A 17,623-nucleotide genomic window follows, 5' to 3' on the forward strand; every position below is an offset into this window, starting at 1 on the left:
GTGATATTTCAGTTTTTCTTTTTTAATAAATCTGCAAAAATGTCAACGATTCTGTGTTTTTCTGTCAATATGGGGTGCTGTGTGTACATTAATGAGGAAAAAAAATTAACTTAAATGATTTTAGCAAATGGCTGCAATATAACAAAGAGTGAAAAATTGAAGGGGGTCTGAATACTTTCCGTACCCACTGTACTTCTTTATTTGTCTGAGCTTTCCTGATATCGGCTTCTAGGCTTAAAACAGCATCCATTGTATTCCGACCAGCCCTAAATCCACTCTGATATGGCGATATAAGACCTTTTATTTCCAATATATAATTTAGTCTATGTATGATCATTTTTTCCATCAGTTTACATAAATTAGAAGTTAATGCAATTGGCCTATAATTAATTGGATTGGATTTGTCCTTTCCAGGTTTGCCTACTGGTACTATTATTCCATGTTTCCACGAAGAAGGAATCTTTCCTGCATTCCATACCTTGTTAAAAAGATTTAAAATAATTTTTAAGGATCTATCTGATAAATGTTGAATCATTACATAACATATATCATCTCTTCCAGGAGATGTATGTTTAACTCCCCCTAGAGCCATCTTTAATTCATACATAGTAAATTCTGCGTCTAAAGTGTCTCCAGAAGAACTTCTTTTCATCATCACATCTGGGTGCTGATTCTTGTTCTGGATTCTACACTTTTTAATATCCTCTGAAACATTATCATCACTATGGACTTTAACAAATACTTTAGCCAGCATTTCAGCTTTTTCATTATCTGACACAGCTATTCTTCCTTCATCAGTTTTTAAAACTGGAAGAGTTTGATTTCTATAAATTCCTCCCATTTTCCTAATTGATCCCCATACTTCACTTATGTCAATATCTTCTCCTATTGAATTACACCAATCTCTCCAGTACTTCTTTTTAGCTGCTCGGACTATTCTTCTTACTTCAGCTTGCGCTTTCTTATATTTAATAAAATCTTCAAATAAATTAGTCTTTTTGATTTTTCTGAATGCTTTATTCCTATTATGTACCGCATTGCTACATTGTTCTGTCCACCAAGGAACTGCTTTCCTCTTTTTACATTGTCCCTTTTTTCCTATAATATTATTAGTTACATCATACAATACTTTACATATTTTCCCATTACATTCATCTATGTCTTCCATCATATTTACTTCTGCTGTTAGTTCTACCTCACTTAAATATGTATATGCTTCCCAGTTTGCTTTATTAAATCTCCATCTTGGAGCTAAAATCACATTATGTTCCATTACACTCAGCCCAACCTTACATAAAATGATATAGTGATCACTACCCATATTGAGATCTTCTTCTTCTTCTTCTTTTGGAGTTTTATGGTGGTTGGCAAACGAACGATAGGTGCATTCCCGCCACCTACTGGGCTGGAGTGTGGACCATTGATGGAAGAGGAAGAACTAAACAAAACAAAACAAAAATGTATATAATAATAATAGAAAAAAATTTAAAGTCCCTGTAAAGGCAATATTAAATATGTGTTCTGAGTTTGTCACACCACAGAAAAATATATTATTAACCACTCAGCCAAATTTGAATGATGAAAAAATCCTCCAAGTAAATAAAATAAGTGATCAAAATCTTGAAAAAATGGGCGGTATCCTCTGCTCTCAAACACTGGGGGCGTGTCCGCTTTTTGCGTTGAAACCACGCCTACTTGCGGGAAAGCTGCCGCCTCTTCGCTACAGCCTGAATGGATGTTCCTAGCAGCTTAATTGGATTTACAAAACCATACATGTTTGAGCCTCCAGAGCTAGAATCCGATTCGGAGGACCGGCTACCCGAGAATTTACCAGTAACAGCGGATTATCAGTGAATCCCAGTTGTCTCTGATAAAAGTTTATAAATTTATCTGGTGTAAAAACTGCAGAGGCGGGTTTTGGTGGTGACCTTCAGCTTTCCATCAAGGTGGCTCGTCACAAAATTAATCCAACTCTTTTTGATATAATCATTATTAGGAAATTTAAATAAGGACACCGAGCTGTTTTGTATGTTATCGCAACCAGGAAATACGCATTTCAGTGACAAAGGCATAGCTAGCTAGCAAACTGTGTAGGCTGTGTGTTACTAACAGTACTGACAACTCGCGATTGAGCGGGTGAACTGATGCGAATGTGCTCTAGTTATAGTGTTAGGGGATGGGCCATGGCTCGGGGGCTCCAGTGCATCATCGAACCCCCTTTTTAGCCCTGGCCAAAAAATTTTGAACACAGAATTGGTGAAAAACTGTTTAACGGTCTAACTCCACTATTCAGTACTACATAGTTCACAGTCTTTGTAATGTGTTTTAGCAATACATTTGTAACTTTTATAATGCATTCAGAAACAATTCTCAGAATTGACTTTACAGGGACCTAGCGTACGATATTCCTTTTTATTTATTCAGGTCTTAAAAAATTATTTAAAAGCCTTAAATTTGAATTTAAAAAAATGAGCAGGAACCCTGTATAAGTTTTGTGATACATGGAATAAAAGCTTAACCAAAACCATAAACTTAATCTGTGGTTTGCATGTAAATGTGATCAGTATTATGCAATCAGATCTGTGAGCCTTGCAGTGTCAATGCAGACCATGAAAAACATCATGGACCGTGCCTGCTGTAGTCCTGCAATTATGTTTTCATTACTGTTGAATAAGATGTGTATTTGATAAGAGCTCAAAGTGTGTTGTTAGGAGAAGGGATGACATTTTGATGGATCAAAGACGTTGCAAATCAATCGTTATAAAATATTTATAATGCTACTACATACATTAGCAATGCAAAACTCCTTTTGTCGAAAATGCTCCTTCCATACAGTCCAACCCTGTCAGCCTGTCTCTATCACTCTAGGTGCAAAAAAAATGCATTAGTTGAATCTGTTCAATGATTTCCTCAAACTGACCACTTTTTTTATTCTGTCTCTTTTCTCTTAAATGGGTGTAGTCTCATCAGATGCAGGTAATGCAATTCATCCTCTTCTTTTACAAGTGTATTTTTTATGCAAAATATTTTCAGTTACTTGCGGCATTCTTTGAGTAGGTGAATAGTGCATAACTTGCAGGCATTTCGACACAGAGATGCTTTTGTTATTTGTTATTGTAATCTTGCTTGATCAGGGGACCATGCTGGGTCAATATAGAGCTTAATTAATAACACAACACGGATGCAGCCCTTATGTCAGAGGATGTTATTTTTACATTATCCTCACAAAAGAAGCACACGTTATCAGCTTCTTAGGTGCTTTTTGTGTCCTACATAGATTAGCCAGCTGTATGAATGTTTGATATGACTGCATTGACGCAATTTCTCTAAGAAAGCTCTTTTTTAAGGTGGATTAAACTTTCTGAGTCTCCCAATCCCAATTTTTTTTTTTGGAGTAGCTACAAAAAGACACAATTCAGAGTTCAATTAGAGCTAGCTTTTAGAGAAGGTTTGTGTTCTGCAGTACTTCACCTCAGGAATTGTGCAATGTTAAGACTTTAGCTACTAGATTTTGATTTTGTGCACCAGAGAATACAGAATACAGTCTATAGAACTGGGACAGATACAAAAATGATCAGCTAGTTCATGTGAAGATCAAATGGCATTTGCCATCATCATACTTATAGACAAGCAAGCAACACACAAGTGCCAAACCTGCTCAAAGCTGGCTGCAAGTAGCTACTGTAACATTTTGATTGTTATTACATAATTAACCTGATGATGTTACATTAGAGCCCTGTTTCATTTCATGAGCATCGCAATATTGCTTAAAGGGGTCATATGATGTTGCTAAAAAGAACATTATTTTGTGTATTTGGTGTAATGAAATGTGTTTATGCGGTTTAAGGTTCAAAAAACACAGTATTTTCCACATACTGTACATTATTGTTTCTCCTCTATGCCCCGCCTTTCTGAAACGTGTCGATTTTTACAAAGCTCATCGTCTGAAAAGCGAGGTGTGCGCTGATTGGCCAGCTATAGAAAGGAAAAATTTAAATCGCATCATATGACCCCTTTAAACTAAATAAATCTTGGTGGGAGATCATAATTCTTCCGGTTGGGATTTAATTTTGTCTTTTCGCCTTTTCTTTTATAAAATCTAATTTACTGAAAACAACAGGAACTGTTCAAATTAATGCAAGAACAGTTTAACAGCAATTAAGCAAATCATGCTGCCGTGAAAACTACTCAAGTTGGCATTGTATTTCATACAACAGCATTTGAAATCAGTGAAATAAAATGAATTATTTTTATTGATCACTTCTTCGAAACTACTGATTGAAATGCATGGAATCATGCCTGTTTAACAAACCCACATGTATTGATTCTTTCCAAATTTTTTCCTTTTGTATTACTGTATTTCCTCTGTGTTCTTTGTGACCCTTAACCTCTGACTTACTCCGGTGAAGGTCATGTTCTCAGGAATCTCATTTTCTAATTAGTGTTCCTGTCCAATTAATCAAGTTTATTTTATATTGTTAAGTGCAGTAACATTTCAGTGGAATTTTGCAGGCAAAAAGGTCCATTGTTTATTATCAGTAATGTAGCGATGTATGGAGCACAGAAGTTACTTTCAAACCAAGCAACTTTCTGTTGGTCAGTGTGGTGAATCCAAAGGGGACCCACAGGAAAGTCTTTTGCCCTTGTGCGAAATTCCGAATGATGTGAAGTCCTATTGAAATTAGTGGGTTTTGCCTGTGAAAATTCAGAAAATGTGACCACTCCTTTAGTTTAAGCTTTAGGATTTAATTAACTATTAGCAATGACTTTACTCTATAGGCAACAATGTTCCTGTCTGCTTTGATAGAGGAATCACTCATTCGATTTCTGGTTATTGAACAAGAGCTTAATTCATCAACAGTAAACTGAACAGGATGTCAGAAAAAAAATACAGCTCCACCTTTTTTCTGAAAACATGGCCTTTGAAATCTGTTTGTAATGCAGTGAGCTCAGATACAAGATTGTTGTCTGTCTTATGACTAAATGTGAGATCCTTGCCCCTGCACCACCATTAGTGTCCATTTAGAAATCATCACCCATTTTCCACTTCATTATGTCCCCCATATAGTGAATTTTTTTCATCTCTGTTTTATGTTCCTTCCATAATCATTTGTGTGCTTTTGCATCACCATGATACAAGTGATATGAATCCTGAAGTTTGTCTTGTGTGTTGGTGTGTGGTGAAGATAACTTCACAGACAGTGCGGTGAGTGCCCGTCTTAATGGAGAGCACAAGGAGAAGGATCTGGAACCCTGGGATGGAGGGGAGCAGCACATCTCAGGCAGCATGGAATCTCTTGACACTGATCTGGTGAGACAACGGTCAACAAATCTTGACATAATGTAGCAAATTGCAGTTGGATTAGTTTAGAAGTATCATAAGCAGCAACAACGTTTAGTAATTTAAAGCTATCACAAGAGGTATGAGGTGAAACAGTGATCACATTTTTGAAACTCTCTCTCAGTCAAATGGTTGGGATCCTGATGAGATGTTTAAATACAATGAGGAGACATACGGTGTGAAGTCCACCTATGACAGCAGCTTGTCCTCCTACACGTAAGTCCTCTCATCTGTGCTATACATCACCTCGCCTGGTAGGTATGTGCTGTCTCTTAGGTTGATTTTTTTCCTTTTGTTTCCAGGGTTCCTTTGGAGCGAGACAACTCTGAGGAGTTCCTCAAGCGGGAGGCTCGCGCATCACAGCTGGCAGAGGAGATCGAAGCCAGTGCCACCTACAAGGCCCGCGTGGCCCTGGAGAATGACGACCGCTCCGAGGAAGAGAAATACACTGCTGTGGTTCGTGGAGAGCGGGAGCTTCACAGCCTCAACAGGTAAAGGCGATTTTATTGCTGATTTAAAATGCTATTTAAATGTGAGTTTGGAAAGCAGTATTTGAGATGTCTGTATTTCCCCTTCAAGTAGATATGGGTCGGTCCTGCATGCCTGAAATAGCAGCCTGGAGGCATTGCAAATATGGCTGCCAAGTAAACTTACTTTCATTAACTTCAAAGGCTATGCTTAGATTTGAAATATATTTAAATATCCCTGAAGAATATAGAAACTATTGCTGATTGTTGCCTGTTAATTTATCCACCCGAATAAACCTTTTCGCATCAGTTATATTTGCTGCTTTGGTTTGAATCAAAGCAAAGTCTTAAAGTACATTCACATTTATTGTTCTGCAAATTTTGCAGATGATGCAGATGAGTCATTTCAATAGGAAACCACAACAATGGGAACTTTGCTTCAGGGCAAAATATATCCCCTTGGGGGAAAAAGATTCCCCTTCACCCTAATAGGGCTGCACGATATGGCCAAAAACAATATCACAATACAATTTTTCATATCAGTTGGTATCGATAATTATCACAATAAATTTCATATCTTTATTTCTTTCAAGTTTATTGGCAGATTTTTGCTCCCAAGTGAAAGCTGTAGAAAGCAGACCATTAATTGTGGTTTTAAACTACTCTTTATTGTCAGAACATGACACTTATCACATTTTCTACACTTTTCTAATCATTTTTCCTTAACAAAATAAATATGTTTAGAAAAATTTATTTCTTAGTTTCTGCATTGATATTCTTTCAAATCATGAAGCAGGTTTGTGTTGCCTGACTTTGATGACGTGTACCTTCAGCACAGTTTGCAGTGCAGGCTGCAATATTAATAATATAATAATGACAGTAGTAGTAGCTTGAGTTAGGATGCAGATGTAAATTTATGCTCATTATCACAAATGGTAACATCTGTAAAAATTGTAACTATCTCATTTGTATATGGTGAAATGAGTTTTATTAAAATTAAAGGGTTAGTTCACCCAAAAATGAAAATTCTATCATTAATTACTTAGCCTCATGTCGTTTCAAACCCGTAAGACCTTCGTTCATCTTCGGAACACAAATTAAGATATTTTTGATGGAATCTGAGAGCTCTCAGACCCTGCATAGACCCAAGTCCAGAAACGTAGCAAGGAGATCTGCAAAATAATCCATGTGGCACAGTGGTTCATCCGCAATTATACGAAGCTACGAGAATACTTTTTGTGCACAAAAGAAAAAAAATAGCGACATTATTCAACGATTTGTCTCCTCCGCATCACCCTGGTGCCATTTTGGAGAATATCAGCTGGACGTAAACAGCTAATGCTGTTCTGTGTCAGCTGCGTCACACGGATACGCTGTTTCCGTTCAGATCAAATCACAACAACGTAGGAAACTGATCCGGCGTGACGGCCCCTCACGGACAACTGCCGCGCACAAACAGAAACAAAACAACATAAAATCCAGGCCTGGTCCTCTCTCGTCTTGCACTGTCGTCACTCCTCCTTTTATCCTTCCGGAGCTCCTCCGTGGGACTCGAGACCGGTGAGTGGTCTCGAGTCGCTCATCATCATTCACTTCACCGGCCTCGCTCCGTTCCCATGGCTCTCGGCCCCGCCCCACTCGTCACACATGGTAAAAATGTATCAATATGGTTTCTAGGTATTTGTATGAAAAACAGTAGTCTAAATACATTTAGTATAAATACCCAAATGCTATAGCTTAATCACAAAAAATACTGTAATTATATTCCATTACTCCTTTAATACATGTCTACATTAATAATATAATAAAATTTGATATGAATATTCCACATTTCTGACACAATATTAGTGTTGCTGCTTGGTAAATGATGGCGATTTGTAGATTGAAAAGCCTTCTGACTGCATCGTTGCACACAGTGTTTCTCCTGTTTGTCAGTGCTGTTTTACCTGGTTTTGAACTAGTTTAAATCACCGAGTCATTTGTGTTCTTCGATGAATTCAAGCTCTTCACACTGGATCTCACAGCTGTTTAGTGTCGCGTGACAGAGACTCATTAGCGAGTGAACGCATCTGCTCTAGTAAGCTCATGCTGTGCTGCCGTTTGAACTTTGAGCCGAGTAGGTCCGTGTAGCACCGCTTCGTTACGCTTGTTGCGCATAAACGTTATATCAAACATTTATCGAACTCTTGTCATTTTATTGAGGGAAACTATATCTCTATTATTATCGTTATCGTTTTATCACCCAGCCCTACCCCCAGATTTCGCATTGGCTGCTTAGACTGAAAATGACTTCTGTAGATGTTATTAGTTGGTGCTAGAATGTATATACATTGTTTTTTGTCAGAATGGAATTCAGTTTGAAGAGTATTGCTCAATTAGATTCAGTTCTTCTGTTTACTTCAACAGGGAGAACAAATACATTCCCCCTAGTCAGAGGAACAGAGAAGCAGGGATGTCATGGGGAGCTGGTCGTCAAAACTCACCCAGACTGGTTCAGTGCAGCCCTGGGCCACCCGCACCCAGATCTGGACCTCATGACTACAACACAATGGATCAGCGTGTGGTCAATGGAGGTACAAGATGCTTTTTGAACTCTTTGTACCTTGACTTGCTTTGGGTCATGTTGGGTATCCAAAATAACTAGTGACTAGTGTTTTGGTACTTTGATTATACAATCAAGTTTAGTAATGTACTATGCAGACAAATTGTATGTTTGGTTATGCAGTTTTGAAGCCTTGAAAAATGATCAGCGGTGGTTACCAGCACAGCTAGACAAGCAATGTGCTGATATTCTTTGATAAGTGTCTCAGTTTTCCCTGGTGTCACTTTATTGGGATCATTCCTTGTTAGTCCATGAAACAGAACTCAAATATATATTATCTGTTAGTCCATTGTTCTCCCCTTCACTAACAGTCGATCTGCCAAATCATCTCTCTAGCTTTCAGTCCTTTCATGATAAAAGGATTTGGGCAAGGGAGTACTGCAGGCCAAGACTGCTGCTGTTCCAAGAGAATCTGATTGATCTTTCCAAATGTTCTTTCTTTGAAGTCATGTGTCCCGTTGTTTTATGTTTCACTGCCTCTGAATTAACCAAAGAAATCTCATCGTGTGATTTGTTACATTTTGTCCTTATTCTTTGGTGTCTTCTCAGTCCTTCTCAACTCATTTCTTCCCAATACTCTTGCATTACCTCTCTCTGGACCTTTCCTCCTCAGTAGTGTCAGTGTTCATATCTGAACTGATCATTCTATAAGGGCTTCAAACTTTTCTGTATTCCTATTCAATTTACACGCTCCCTCCCTCTTTCTCGCTCAAATGTAGTTTTTCTTTCCTCTCATTTCGACTCATTTCATCTCTGTCAGGTGTACACCCTTGGCCCTCACGCTGCCCATCTCCCTCCTCTCGCCCTCCATCCCGTTACCAGTCAGGCCCCACCAACTCTCTCCCGCCCCGGGCGGCCACGCCCACCCGGCCTCCTTCCAGACCCCCATCCAGACCCTCTCGACCCCTGTCTCACCCCTCTGCTCATGGCTCTACAGGGCCCCTATCCACCATTCCCAAACGCCTGTCCTCAGAAGGTACCAGAAATTCCAGACCGAGCAGCCATTTTGTTGTGGCACCACTGCTCAGGTTCACGTTTTGCAATCCAAATGCCTGAATCAAGGCTGCCACTAACAGCTGTGGGACTTTCCTGGTGTTTAATAAAATGACTCACTCCTCTTCTTGTTCCATTTTCTATTGCAATCCCTGTTTCTATGCATGATTGAAGTGAATTTGGGGCACGTTTCACTCACTCATTTTCTGCAGTGTGTTTAAGTGTTGGTTGGCATTGTGTTTTGTCTTGGCCTTGGGGTCACCATTGGCAGTGCCCAAGTGTTTCTTTCCTTGTCTGACATTGGCTTGACATTGTTTTCTCACACATCAAATGAGAAACTGTCACAGCCTCTTCAGTTCAAATATATTTCAGGTAGATTGACTAGAATTAACATTCTTATCCATTAACATTTCATGAATGCCGAGACAGGCACATGACATGCGGAGGAAAAAGTGTGGCAACAAACTGAAGGTGATGATACACAGGGCAACTTTTTGAGCAATGTTGCCGTCAACGGACAACCAGGTGAGACACAGGGCCCACGACCAATCCAAAGTATCCAGATAGAAATTTGTTGCCCATTCTCAATGGGAGAGTGTCCAAGCAACATTGCTCAAAAAGTTGGCCCGTGTATCATCACCTTCAGAATTTGTTCCCACCGCTTATTCATTTGTAGCTACATGTGGCCACGTTGTACTAATTCCTTCTCTCGTGTTAATTTAGTTAAATCGTGGCTGCTATTTACTAATTAGTTTCCTCATTTTAATATGGTTAAATTATGGCCACTTTGTACTAAATAGATTCTTCATTTTAGTTAAGTCATGGCCAAATTTTACCAGTTTGTTCCCTTGTTTTAGTTCAATCATGGCCACGATTTACTTATTTTTTCCCCTGCTTTAGTTTAAAACAAGGCAACAAATTATTACAATATGACCGCAATTTAACTTAAACCAAGGAATGAATTAGTAGAAAGGCCACAAATTATTAATGGTCACAGCATAAATTAAGCTTTTGCTTCATAAGGCCGGGACACACCGGGCCATTGGCGAGCGTCTGTCGGGCTAGTTTGTTTAGTGTGTTCCTCACGTCAGCGGCAGTTTGCCCGATTCAACATGTTGAATCTGTGTCGGGGCCATCCGCGAGAGTGAGAACTCTGATTGGATGCTCAGTTTAGCAAACGAGTCAGTGGCCAACAAATAAAGCGAAAGTAAACAAAACGAGCAAGTAAATGAACGCAGCACAGAAAGAAGGCTGTTCTAATGTTACGTGATCTCACCCAAGCCTTCCAATATGCGAATATTTTCATAGCAACATGAGCCGCTTAAAATGAAGAAAGTTAACATAACTGATATTCAAAATGGTAAGCAAGCACCTTCATATAGCTGCATATATCTCATATATCCTTGTTTCGGTTTCTCCTTTTGAATGACGAATATATGTTATTGATAGCTGCTAATATAGACAGCTAATTCCTCTCATGCAGGCACAGAACGCACGTGTTAGTTTGCAGTCGGCTGTAGTCTGAGCGGTGTGTCCAAGCGCAGCTTTTTGGTCCAGACGCTGCCGACGGAAAGCGACAACACTGTCTGCTTTTGTCGCTGCTAGTTCTTTGAAGTTGGCTTGTTGTGTCCCAGCCTATATTTGATATTTTGAATGTCACATACACAGCAACTGTTTTTTTAGAGAGCTACACACTGCACATTGGTGAGAGATGCCCTAAAGTGTGTTTGTTTCTTCCTTCAGAACTCGCTCATCTCTCTTGTTTGTGAATGCAGGTCCTCCAAGAATGTCTCCCAAGTCACAGCGTACTCCTAGACCGCATAGAGTGGCCTCTTGTCGGGGCGGTGGGCCTCCTCCACCCGATTATATGTCCCAAGGTGCATCAGTGGAGGTTTCCGCTCCCCCTCCTACTCGCAACAGCCCTTCTGGGGGAACCTGGTCATCTGTTGTCAGTGGTGGTAAGTCTAGATTATAAATCTGTACCCAGATTTCAGTTTCAGTCTGAAAGACTTGCTGAGTAATTTTTTCCACTTCCTTTTTAGCACACAGACCTCGATCACCTCGACAAAATAGCATTGGCGGAGGTGCTCCGAGCCCCTCCTGCTTGTCTTCCCCTCAGGCTGGTACAGTGCCAGTAGACTCTGCGACAGCTTCCACAACAGCGACGTCACCCACAGCAGCCAATCTGGCCGCCAACCTGGAAGCATCTCCGATAGAAGAGGGTTAGGATGTCCCTTACACAATAAGTGCCATTTTAAGGCCTGTTTATTAATTTGTGTTATTAATTTCCTCAGTACCAGATCTCACAACAGCCCTGTGTTTCGTTTTTTTTTTTTTTAATAGCCAAAGAATCAAGAGTACTAGAGACAAGACAGAATTCCCCCAATGCCAACAAGGAGAATGTGAAACCTACTGAAGCTTCTGCAAGCATCGCTCGATCCATTGGAAAGGGTGTGTACCTGTGGAGATGTCCTGCTATTTACCATATATAACCAACATTATTTAATCAGAATTTTGGAGCTTTTGCTAAAACTGTTTTTTTGCGGCATGCGATTTTGCTTTGTTGACAAAAAACTGGAAAGCAGAAATTGCCAGTTGTCAGTATGAATTAGGGATTTGGCTTCAAAGAATTCATTTTCTTATGCAAAATTGCTGAGACTGTGTAAATATAGATAGAGCGAGAAATTACTTTTTCAGTTCATCATAAATCATACACAGACTGAAATACAAATGTAGGTACGGCATATGCATCAAAGTAGGGCTGTCACAATATCTGATTTTCAATCTTTGAATTCCCGATAATGCTATTATACCTATATTTATAGAAGTTTGAAATAAACTTGTGTTTTGTCTTGTTTGGCCAATGCTTACACTCAAAATACAAGTTTAGGGAGGTGAAGAGAGAGTTTGTAACCATAACTGTACAAATGCATACAAAAAAAAGAACTTGCTGTTGATCGTAACTTGCTGCAGACTACAGTGTCTAGCACTCGCTTTCACCTGTCATTTCTCCGACATTATTTTGTGTGACAGTAACACTGTAGCTAATGTGTGCTGGATTAGTATTACATATCAGTATTTTATTTTTTAAATATCACGTTTATTGCCAATACGGTATATTGCGACATCAAAAACTGAAAAATCAAATGAAATTATGTAATTTGTTTTTAATAAATGTGCTTTTTAAAATTTAATATTTTGATCTTTCTAGGACCTCCCAGCATGGCTCCAGACCACAGGAAACAAATAGATAATTTAAAGAAATTCAGTGTAGATTTTAGGGTAAGTTTTCTCTCCCATTATGTGTGTTTCATAAGCAACTGTATGTCCAGTTATTGAAGCCCTGCATAATTTGTAGTTGCAGTCTAGCTCAAATCCAGATCCAGTTTTTGAGCCCATGGTGACCAAGCCTCCACGGGACCTCGTAGAAAGGCCAAAGGATCAAGCAGCTGAGAAGAACACAGTAGATTCAACAGGACCCAAAGTCCCCATGGAGTCCGCCATTAGTGAACAAACCTCCACTGCTGTGGGCGCCGCCCCAACAGGAAGTAAATCTGGTACCCCTTTGCTCTCTCCTTCCTCTGCTGTGCCAGAACAGAAACGAGGGCCTGATGTGACGTCTCAGGGTGTTCAAACCAGCTCGCCTCTGGCCAATGCTGCTGCAAAAGACAAGGATGAGAAGGAGGAGAAGAATGACCCTGTAGCAGAGTGAGTCAGCAGAAGAAAATGGAAAAGCTCTAGCATTATCATTGACAGAATTCATTGTCAAAATGCTAAATTAATTTTCTTAAAAGGATAAAGTTGCTTAAAAGAGTTTTTCCTCAGCAAAATGATTCATACCAGATATGTGATTAAAAACCAATTGTAATAGATTGTATTGTCAGGAATGCGTTCATTCCCCTGAGAAATGTTCTTGTCGTATGGTGTATAAAACAGCGTTGATTTATTGTTTATGCACTTTGTAGGAGTGTTAGAAGATCTACTCTCAATCCCAATGCCAAGGAGTTCAACCCAAGGGTTTTTTGCTCCCCTGTAAGTAAATCGGTGGTTCGTTTTGTGACAATTATTGAACTGAAATCAAAATTTTCCCCAAAAATGAAAATTATTTTTCTGAGACAAAATAAGTTGTAATTTAAAGGGATAGTTCACCCAAAAGTGAAAATTGTCATTTCCTCCCCTTCAAATTATTCCAGACCTGTATGAGTTTCTTTCTTCTGTTGAACATGTTGAAGATATTTTGAATAATGTGGGCAACGAAACCGTTGCTGGTCCCTGTTGACTCCCATAGCATTTCCATACTATGGGGACAGCAACTATTTGGTTACCCACATTTTTCAGAATATCATATTTTATGTTCAATAGAAGAAAGAAACTGAAAGAAGGTTTGGAATAACTTGAGGGTGAGGAAATTATGGCAGAATTTTTGGTGAACTGTCCCTTTAAGGTTTCTGTCTCAAGTCGTTTTGGTTTTCCATGAGTTTTCTGGAAGAGGGCAAACAAATATAGCATGGAAATGTACTTGTTAATATATTAATCTTCCTTTTATTTCATAACTCTTTTCGTAGCCTAAACCAGCAACAACCCCCACTCAAACCCGGCCCCAGGGTCAGCCCAGCCCTTCCATCGTAGTACAGCAGCCCCCTACTGTCTATGGCCAGACCATGTTCCAGATGTACCCTCTGACGCCTGTCAGTCCGGGCGTTCAGGTGAGCTCCATTATATGAACCTCTCTGTTAGTGTAATCATTTGTGACCTTGAACCACAAAACCAGTCTTAAGTGTCAATTTTTCAAAACTGAGATTGATACATCATCCGAAAGCTGAATAAATAAGCTTTCCATTGATGCATGGTTTGTTAGGATAGGACAATATTTGGTCGAGATACAACTATTAGAAAATCTGGAATCTGAGGGTGCAAAAAAATCTAAATATTGAGAAAATTGCCTTTAAAGTTGTCCAAATAAAGTCCTTAGCAATGCATATTACTAATCAAAACTGAAGTTTTGATATATTTACGGTAGGAAATTTACAAAATATCTTCATGGAACATGATCTTTACTTAATATCCTAATGATTTTTGGCATAAAAGAAAAATCGATAATTTTGACCCACAAAATGTATTTTTAGCCATTGCTACAAATATACCCGTGCAACTTAAGACTGCTTTTGTGTTCCAGGGTCACATTTATTCTGTGCATGGAAGCCCACATCTATCCCAAAACATTTTAGTTTTTTTCATTCATGTGCCAAGATCCTTGATGTCTTGATTGCATTCATACTTCAGCCATCCCTCCTATACTTTCATTTGTCAGCTGCATTTCATCTGGCATGTACATTCAGCACATGATTGCTTTAATTCAGGGAAAAGGGCCAGTAGAGGCCTGTTCAGACTAAGTCTGGTCTAAATAAATGGCACGAAGGTTTTTGAATTTTGTGTAAAAATATTAGTAGGTGTGCACTAGTTTATTTTACAGTATTGTGTAAAATTGTGGACTTGGTGTGAACAGACCTTAAGGTCAAGAACATGCTAATGTAAAAATTATTTGACTGGTAGCATGCTATCAACATTTGGAAGGAGCTCATGGTTCATCAGCCCGAAAAGTTACACCTCACTAATGTTTGATATTATATTTACTGATTTACTTTGTTGTACTGACCAAAATAAAAGCTTTACTGTTAAATATTGTGGTGTAGAGTGGAAAGATGCATTTCAGTAATTCCAGAACTCATTTTATTTTCCTCTATACCATCCTTTAAAAAGCTTTTGTTTCATCTTTAATCACTCGCACATTTTCTAGAAAATGCATCTTTTGCTGAAAAAAGCAAATGATAATCACACTAAAGACTCGTTTTTTTTTTTTTTTTTTTTCTTTTCCCTCTTTCCTCTCTCTCCATTAGAAAAGCATTATCTGGAAGGTTTGTGCAATTCTAAGCTTCTTTTTTCTACTGAAATCATGTATGAGATTTTTGCCTGCATAACTGACCAGCAGTTGTTGGTTTGTCCATTTCTTACTGCAGCTGATCAGTATTATTATTATTATTATATTTTCATACTGTTGTCAATAAATTATTTTTTTTATATGCTTACCTTATCAACTAAAATTTATCAGTACTCTGAATGCGAGTTGTTGTTTTTTTTCCCCCTTCAAAATTAGTAATCAATTTTTGTTTTAAACATTTTCCTTTTTTTTTTTTTTTTGTTCTGTTAAAAGCACTGAAGCTTTGTTTGCATGAACACTTGACCAGAAAAGGAAAACGCCAGAAAGTTGTGTGGCTTTGTCAGTCAGAAGCATTAATGTGTGTATTCTCGCAGTAGAGGACAGCATTTTGTTATACATACTCTTGGCACTGTCTTTGAGAAACAGAATATTGGGTTGAACATCCACAAACCCTGAAAATGTTTACAAATAGCATTTTCCTGTGAGCAGAGCACTGTGGGCTAAAAGAGAAAAGTGCTACAAGTCAATTACAGTGGTAATCAACAGAATGTAATACATGATACTTTTAAGATTTAGATTTTGTATTAAGATTTAGCAAGTATTCTTCAAGACTGTGAAAAACTCCGAACATGGATTTAGTTCTGCATCTCAAGTTCTGCTCCTCATCCTTTAGCCTCCAGCCATGTACCATGTTCAGGTTCCTCATATGACCATGAGCCAGACCAAGCACTACAGACCAGGTAAAGGTGAGAATGATTCCCTCTTAGAGTGCTTTTTTTTTTTTTTTTTTACTGCTGCTTAAGGCTATTTTGTCTTTGCTCTAGTCATTAGCTTTTTCAGTGTGAAGGAGTTATGCTATATATTCTGTGTATTGATTTTTTTAATAATGTTTGCAGGGCTGTGCAGTTAGGAAATAAGATCTATTCAAAATGAAAAGTTCTTTTTATGCAGTTCTCTTGAACTACATCATGCCCATTTCATTCTCCCTTCTTTTGTCGTATCTGATTGCAGTACCAAACATGCCACAGCAAAGACCAGACCAGCATCATCCACCTGGCACATCTACAATGATGCATCCAGCTACAGCTGCTGGGCCGCCCATTGTGGCACCGAGCCCAGCCTACTCCACCCAATACTTCACTTGTAGCCCCCAGCAGTTTGCTACCCAACCTCTGGTACAACAGATGACCCACTACCAGTCACAGGTACAGTGACTTTAGAGGTCTCATTTCTAATGAAGAATTACTAAAGCACAGAAGCTAGCCACAATGAATAAATTATTAAAAAATTCCCTGCATCCAAATATGCTTACCTCCCTACTTTAAAGTGGGCAAAAATCAGTATGCAAAATAAGTATGTCCGAATTCATTGTATAAAACAGTAGGCGAGTAGTTCCTGATGAGGAAAAGGAGTCCACAGGAGAGGATGCCATAGATCACATGACAAAGCCAACTTGGCAGATGTAGTACTTCACGCATTCATACTACATACAATGTACTTTTTTTAACAGTCATGAAGTTTGTAGTGAAGTAGTACCTACTCAAGACAGTAAACGATTTTGGACAAAACTTGAGCATTTATGAATGTGGTGTAGGGCTGCACGATAAATCGCATGCGATATTTAACTCGCATCTTGTCAGTAAAGCCGGTTCTGTAATCAGTGGTAAATCTCCATCACCTGCGGGCTTTCACATTGAGCAGCATTAACTACACAGAGCCGTTGTGCACTGACGAGCTGCGCTAAACCACGTTCATATTCGCGCAATTTTTTGCGCAGCTCGTCAGTGAACAACAGCTCTGTGTAGTTAATGCTGCTCAATGTGAAAGCACGCAGGTGGAGATTTACCGCTGATTACAGAACCGGCTTTCTGACAAGATGCGCATTAAATATCGCATGCGATTTATCGTGCAGCCCTAATGTGGTGTCTGACCATCTTCAGCTGAAACTAAATATCAAGTATTTGTGAACATTGTATTCCCTTTCTTGGAACAGTGTTGAAATGATGTAAAGATACCAACATCAACAAACAATGGAGGGAACTTTTTATAAGTTCCATTTGGAATCCTTGATTCTTTTACTTATAACATTTTTGTGGCTTGTTTGGATACTTTGTCATTTAAAGCTTTTTTTTTCTTTATACAAGAAAAACATGTACAATGACCAAGTTTTTTCTTACAATAATACAAGAATGTTAGTATATAATTATAATATGACAAAATTGTTATCAAATATGTATCCCATTATTTCTGGAGACAAAATTATTCCCCCCCCCCCCCCCAAA

General features: G+C 38.7%; 1 protein-coding gene across 11 annotated transcripts in view; it reads left to right on the forward strand.

The window, feature by feature from the left end:
• LOC107676658 (ataxin-2-like) overlaps positions 1-17,623 on the forward strand; it is a 29,661-nt gene that overhangs the window by 7,308 nt on the left and 4,730 nt on the right. For 4 of the 11 annotated variants that reach the window (XM_016471267.1, XM_016471262.1, XM_016471269.1 and 1 more), the window contains exons 6-21: positions 2,962-2,976; positions 5,187-5,311; positions 5,466-5,557; positions 5,644-5,832; positions 8,215-8,381; positions 9,171-9,386; positions 11,179-11,361; positions 11,446-11,625; positions 11,747-11,854; positions 12,615-12,685; positions 12,762-13,111; positions 13,369-13,435; positions 13,969-14,109; positions 15,301-15,318; positions 16,015-16,087; positions 16,353-16,546. In XM_016471267.1, coding sequence (XP_016326753.1) covers positions 2,962-2,976; positions 5,187-5,311; positions 5,466-5,557; positions 5,644-5,832; positions 8,215-8,381; positions 9,171-9,386; positions 11,179-11,361; positions 11,446-11,625; positions 11,747-11,854; positions 12,615-12,685; positions 12,762-13,111; positions 13,369-13,435; positions 13,969-14,109; positions 15,301-15,318; positions 16,015-16,087; positions 16,353-16,546 — 2,189 coding nt within the window. The remainder of the gene's footprint in view (positions 1-2,961; positions 2,977-5,186; positions 5,312-5,465; positions 5,558-5,643; positions 5,833-8,214; positions 8,382-9,170; positions 9,387-11,178; positions 11,362-11,445; positions 11,626-11,746; positions 11,855-12,614; positions 12,686-12,761; positions 13,112-13,368; positions 13,436-13,968; positions 14,110-15,300; positions 15,319-16,014; positions 16,088-16,352; positions 16,547-17,623) is intronic. The other 7 variants (XM_016471268.1, XM_016471273.1, XM_016471263.1 and 4 more) reach the window with 6 other exon arrangements.

Source organism: Sinocyclocheilus anshuiensis, unplaced genomic scaffold (assembly GCF_001515605.1).
Source record: "Sinocyclocheilus anshuiensis isolate Anshui unplaced genomic scaffold, SAMN03320099.WGS_v1.1 scaffold344, whole genome shotgun sequence".
Taxonomy (NCBI): domain Eukaryota; kingdom Metazoa; phylum Chordata; class Actinopteri; order Cypriniformes; family Cyprinidae; genus Sinocyclocheilus; species Sinocyclocheilus anshuiensis.